Source organism: Chiloscyllium plagiosum, chromosome 23, assembly GCF_004010195.1.
Source record: "Chiloscyllium plagiosum isolate BGI_BamShark_2017 chromosome 23, ASM401019v2, whole genome shotgun sequence".
Lineage (NCBI taxonomy): Eukaryota > Metazoa > Chordata > Chondrichthyes > Orectolobiformes > Hemiscylliidae > Chiloscyllium > Chiloscyllium plagiosum.
Window position 1 is genome coordinate 58,377,083 of NC_057732.1, and position 6,685 is coordinate 58,383,767.

At 44.8% G+C, this 6,685-nt stretch overlaps 1 protein-coding gene across 1 annotated transcript in view; it reads left to right on the forward strand.

Annotated features, from left to right (window-relative positions):
* ncor1 (nuclear receptor corepressor 1) overlaps positions 1-6,685 on the forward strand; it is a 413,945-nt gene that overhangs the window by 404,762 nt on the left and 2,498 nt on the right. The window contains exon 48 of the mRNA XM_043713232.1: positions 2,153-2,374. Coding sequence (XP_043569167.1) covers positions 2,153-2,374 — 222 coding nt within the window. The remainder of the gene's footprint in view (positions 1-2,152; positions 2,375-6,685) is intronic.

Below are 6,685 nucleotides of genomic sequence, written 5' to 3' on the forward strand. Positions count from 1 at the left end.
TGTTGTCTGAGGGTGGCTGTTGGTTTGTGTGCTGTTGGGGGTCCTAGTGGTCGCAGTAGTCTGGCTGTCATTTCAGAGATGTTCTTGATGTATGGTAGTGTGGCTAGTCCTTTGGGTTGTGGCATGTCATCGTTCTGTGGTCTATCCGTTAGGCATCTGTTGATGAAATTGCGAGGATATCCGTTTTTGGCGAATACCTTGTATAGGTGTTCCTCTTCCTCTTTTTGCAGTTCTGGTGTGCTGCAGTGTGTTGTGGCCCTTTTGAATAGTGTCTTGATGCAACTTCGTTTGTGTGTATTGGGGTGGTTGCTTTCATAGTTCAGGACTTGGTCTGTGTGTGTGGCTTTCCTGTGTACTTTCGTGGTGAATTCTCCGTTTGGTGTTCTCTGTACCCTCACATCTAGGAATGGGAGTTGGTTGTCCTTTTCTTCCTCTCTCGTGAATCAGATTCCTGTGAGTGTGGAGTTGATGATCTGGTGTGCTTTCTCTATTTCCGTGTTTTTAATGATTACAAAGGTGTCATCAACGTATCTGACCCAGCTCGGCGAACAGAACCACAGCAACGATTATTACTGTATGAAATGAGGATGCTAATTGGTTAACAAGTGGACTCTTGATTGATAAAAGCATTGTCACAGAGAATGCCCTCATGGGACAGTTAATTGTGAAGCTGTTGTTTAATTTCAAACAAGGCAAGTTGATTCAGCATGAAATGCACCAGTGCATGGCTTTTGCCCAATCTCGTAACAGGTACAATGTGTAGACATGTTCTTCCTAGCTTACATAAATGAGTCACACTGTGAGCCCGATCATATTAAGAATTACAGTAATAACCAGTTTAAAATTATCAGTTGGACTCGCTGTGTGGCTCACTTGAAATTAATTGAACAACCTTTTCTTTTTCAATAATAAGCTAGGGACTGTGAAAGATCAGGGAGGTTTTATTGACCCTGTACAGAAATCATTGAAAACTAGTGGACAGGTGCAAAACTGTTCAGATCTTTTCTTGGAGCACAGTATTCAGCAAACCCCCTCATGTAATGCCAGAACATGAATGGTGTTACCTCCAATATTTGATGGCATTTATTTTAATGATAGAAAATAAAATTGGAAAGGAAGGAACTTGCATGGAAGTTATACAATAATGAATTGCACGACCTTCTCAAGGGCAGTTAGGGATGAACAATCAATTTTGGACCTACCTAGTGATGCCTACTTCCCATGAAAGAATTTAGATAGTAGTTTGGTTAGACCACACTTGGATAACTATGAGCAATTACAGTTCTGGTTTATGTATTAGAAACAATATTTTTTTTAAAACTGACAATGTTTTCTCCAAAAGAATACTGACGCATGATTGAATTTTTTAAAAGTGGTGAATAGTTTGAAATGGCACTTGGAGAGAATTGTTATCACTTGCAGTTAGGACGAGAGCTAAAGGTAGTGAGTGTAAGACAGTGACCAAAAATAAACCTAATCAGGAATTCAGGAGAAACATCCTTACCCAGTTAGTTGAGGGAATGCTATAGATGCTTTGAAAGAAAACTAGCCACATAAAGGAGAAAGGAAGTAAAGGCTGTCAGTGCCGTTAGATGAAAAAAAGGTACTGAGAGTCCTGTGTCGAGTAGATGGGCCAAATAGCCTGCTTCTGTTCTGTAGTACACAGTTTGGGTTGTAGATTTGGTTGCTTTGGAAGATCTATGGCATTTCTGGAAGGGGTGGGGGAATTCAAAAAAGAGATCCTTTGCCCATTTTCTCCAGAAATCTGTAATGTTCAGGCCACTTAATTTATTTGTATAAATAAATTTGCTAATTACAGGCAGCCACTGGGAATGGTACAGACATGGAACAATAACTTCCTTTGCTGAATTCTTTGTCTGTATTGCTCTGTTCTTCAATGTGTATAAAGGAAATGAAGTTATTGAGTCTGTTCATGGCTGTTGCTTTAATCGTTAATGCTGCCATTGTCTTGCTATTTGGAGCTCGCAGCTTGCAAAATAAGTGCTGACTTTTCGTTTTCCCATTCTCTCTTTGCCTGCCTGTGCCTCTCTTTCCCTCACCCTGCACCCCTTTCCCTTATCACTCTTCTTTTCCCCTTACTGGTTCTGTTTCCCTCTTTCTGTCCCCATGATTATTTCCTCCCATCTCCCAGGTTCAGTCAGTTCTCGGAGTCATTCCTTTGCAGATCCAGCCAGTAATCTTGGCCTTGAAGACATTATCAGAAAAGCCTTAATGGGAAAATATGACGATAAAGGAGAAGATCACCAAGTTGTACTGTCCCACCCTGTGAGTGCATCACAAGGCAACATGAGCACATCGATCCCTGTGTCCAGTGATGCTCGGAATGAGGAAGCCAATCCGTCACCTCCGTCAGGTTAGTGTCATGGAGTGAGGGAGAACCAGGTGTCCCATATACTGTGTTGTCGGAACTCTGTGAAATCCATAATAATCAAGCAGATTATTTTAACGTTCGCATAAATGGCTACAGAGCAACTTTACAGGTCACACTTGGAGTGAGTGGCTCAGAATAAGTATTCTTTCCGGTTTAATCTAGAGTTCAGATTCTGTCAATTTGAACTCACTGAATTTGTTCTTTGGTTTAAACCACCAGATGTTTCCCAACATATAATCAATTAGTGATGTATTTATTCAGGTTTGCTCCTCCATCAGTTCTGTTCCCAAAGTCTGCCGACATTTGTGGCCAGGTAAAGATTCAACAAATCTCTAGTTGTCAGCTAGTTCTAGGAATAAATTCTCAAAGAAGCCTAACATCTAACATTGCCATCATTATTAATGAAGAAATAGCAGGACATTTAGTACAGCTTAACCTAGTCAAACGGAGTTAGTATGGTTTCGTGAAAGGGAAATTATAATTGACATTTGCTGGAGTTTTTTGATCCATCAAAAAGAGTTGATCAAGAGAAGCCAGTAGATGTACATTTGGATTTCTAGAAGGTATTTGATAAGTGAATATATGAAAGGTTATTGCACAAGATGGGAGCTCTTAGTTTTGGGGATAATGTATTAGCATGGAGTGAGGAAAGGTGCCAGGAGTGGGCTGTGGGCTGGTAGGGAGCGTGGACCTGATGAGGGAGTCGTGGAGGGACTGGTCTCTCCGGAATGCTGATAGGGGTAGGGAGGGAGGGAAATATATCTTTGGTGGTGGGGTCCGTTTGGAGGTGGTAGTGGCAGAAAGTGATGCAATGTATGTGGAGTTTGGTGGGGTGCAAGGTGAGGACCAGAGGGCTTTCTGCCCTTGTTGCGGTGGGAGGAATGGGGTTCAAGATGCGTGAAGTGGAGGAGATACGCTACAGGGAATCGTCAACCACATGGGAAGGGAAGTTGCGATCATGGAAGAAGGCGGCCATCTGGGACTTTCTGAGGTGGAATTGATCATCATGGGAACAGATGCGGCAGAGGTGGAGGAATTGGGAATAAGGGATGGCGTTTTTACAGGAAGTAGGATGGGAGGAGGTGTAGTCTAGGTAGCTGTGGGAGTTGATGGGCTTGTAGTAGATGTCTATGGTTAGATGGTCGCTGGAGATGGTGATGGACAGGTCCAGGAAGGGGAGGGAAGTGTATAAGATGGTCCAGGTGAGTTTGAGGATGGAGTGGAAGGTGTTGGTAAAGTTGATGAACTGTTCACCTCCTCGTGGGAGCACAAGGTGGCGCCAATACAGTCATCGATGTAGTGGAGGAAAAAGCGGGGGAGTGGCACTGGTGTAACTGCAGAAAGTGGACTGTTCCACGTATCCGACAAACAAGCAGGCATAGCTGAGGCCCGTGCGGGTGCTTATGGCTACCCCTTTGGTTTGGAGGAGATGGGAGGATTGGAATGAGAAGTTGTTGAGGATGAGGACTAGTTCAGCTAGGTGGATGAGGGCGACGGTGGAAGGGTACTGTTTGGGGTGGCATGAAAGGAAGAAACAGGGGGCTTGGAGACCTTCGACGTGGCAGATTGATGTGTACAGGGACTAGATGTCCATAGTGAAGATGAGGCATTGGGGGCCAGGGAAACGAAAATCTTGAAGGTGGTGAAGGGGATGGTGGTGTCACAAACATAGGTGGGGCGTTCCTGGACTAAGGGGGACAGAACGGTGTCATGGTAGGAAGAGATGAGTTCAGTGGGACAGGCGCGGGCAATGGGTCGACTGGGACAGTCAGGTTTGTGAATCTTCAATAGGAGGTAGAATCGAGTGGTGCGGGGTTTATAGATGATGAGGTTGGAGGCTGTGGTTGGGATATCCCCAGAGGTGATGAGGTTGTAGATTGTCTAGAAGATGATGGTTTAATGATGGGAGGTGAGGTCATGATTAAGGGGGCAGTAGGAGGAGGTGTCTACAAGTTGGCGCCTGGTCTCAGTGGTGTAGAGGTCGGTACTGCTGCGCCCTCCCTTGTCTGTGGGTTTGATAGTGAGGTTGGGGTTGGAGTGGAGGGCTGCGCATTGTGAGGGCAGGGGGTTGGAGTGGGTGAGGGGGTTGGACAGGTTGAGATGGTCGATGTCACGGCAACAGTTTGAAATGAAGAGGTCAAGTGTGGGTAACAGGCCGACATGGGGTGTCCAGGGGAATGGGGTGTGTTGGAGGCGGTAGAAGGGGTCTTCAGTGGGTGGGCAGGTGTCCTGGTTGAAAACGTGGACGCAGAGGCAGAAGCAGCGGAAGAAACGTTTTCTCAGCTACCTTCCACCCCCTCCCAGTTATCTCTCAGCCCCAGCCCACAAGCTTCATTTCTGATGAAGGGCTTATGCCTGTCAATTCTCCTGCTCTTCGGATGCTGCCTGACCTGCTGTGCTTTTCCAGGGTCACACTCTCGACTCTGATCTCCAGCATCTGCAGTCCTCACTTTCTCGTACAAAATTCTGAGGGGGCTTGACATAGGAAATGTTGATAAGATGCTTCTACAAGTAGGAAAATCTCAAACTAGGGAATATAGTTACAAAATAAGGGGACACTCATTTGTGAGTTGGCAGCAACAAAACACCCATGAAAGCTGCAGATGGTTATAAAATATCCACACTCCATCTGGTCAAACATACGTGACTTCAGATCTCTTCCCCCACCCCTACCATTGTCACTCATATCGAACAATTGTAAAGAGTGCCATCAGGAATAAATTAGATGACCAATTAAATGGTGATTTGTTGAAACTTTTCCACCCTTCATGCTTCTTCCTATTTATGTTCAATATGGAGGATACTGATCCATCAGGCAGGGGAGGATGGAGACAGGCTAGGTAGTAATCAGTTGGAGGTTTCCTTGCTTGGTTTTCATTTAATACCGTGGACTTCATGGGGCAAGAATCAATGTTGAGAACTCCGAGGGCAACATCCTCCTAAATGTATACTACAGTGCTGCCACATCTTGTGGGTATGTCCTGCTATTTGGATTGTGTCTGTACTGTATGATTCTGTGAATATGATTGTTAGGCTGTTCATTGACTAGTGTCTGACTAATCAACCACTAGTTTGGAGTAACATGGAGGCCAGACCACATAAGAATGGCAGGTTCAATTGGGGTGATTGAGAGTTATAAGGTAGCCAGGAAGGACCTGAAGAGAGAGCTAAGAGCAGCAAGGAGGGGACATGAAAGGTCCTTAGTTGGTAGGATTAGGGAAAACCCTAAGGCTTTCTATAGGTATGTCAGGAATAAAAGAATGACTAGGGTAGGAATAGGTCCAGTCAAGGATAGTAGTGGGAAGTTGCGTGTGGAGGCTGAAGAGATTGGGGAGACATTGAATGAATACTTTTCGTCAGTATTCAATCAGGAACAGGACATTGTTGTCAATGTGAGTACTGAGTCACAAATAAGTAGAATGGATGGCTTTGAGGTATGTAGAGAAGAGGTGTTGGAAATTCTGGAAAGGGTGAAAATAGAAAAGTCCCCTGGGTCTGATGGCATTTATCCTAGGATTCTCTGGGAAGCAAGGGAGGAGAATGCAGAGCCATTGGCCTTGATTTTTATGTCCTCGTTGTCTACAGGAGTAGTGCCAGAAGATTGGAGGCTAGCAAACGTGGTTCCCTTGTTCAAAAAGGGGAGTAGGGATAACCCTAGTAACTATAGACCGGTGAGTCTCACTTCTGTTGTGAGTAAAAACTTAGAGAGAATTGTAAGGGATAGGATTTATGAACATCTGGATAGGAATAATGTGATCAAGGATAGTCAGCATGGTTTTGTGAAGGGCAAGTCGTGCCTCACAAACCTTATTGAATTATTTGAGAAGGTGACTAAGGAGGTGGAAAGCAGTAGATGTGGTGTATATGGACTTTAGTAAGGTGTTTGATAAGGTTCCCCATGGTAGGCTACTGCAGAAAATACGGAGATATGGCATTGAGGGTGAGCTGGAGGTTTGGATTAGGAGCTGGCTGGCTGGAAGAAGACAGAGGGTAATAGTTGATGGCAAAGTTTCTTCATGGAGTGCCGTCACTAGCGGTGTTCCGCAAGGATCTGTTTTGGGACCATTGCTGTTTGTCATTTTTATAAATGACCTGGAAGAGGGGTTAGAAGGTTGGGTAAGCAAGTTTGCGGATGATACGAAAGTCAGAGGAGTTGTTGACAGTGAGGAAGGATGTAGCAGGTTACAGCAGGATATAGAGAAGCTGCAGAGCTGGGCAGAAAGGTGGCAGATGGAATACAATGTAGCTAAGTGCGAGGTGATTCACTTTGGGAAGAAAAACAAAAAGATGGGG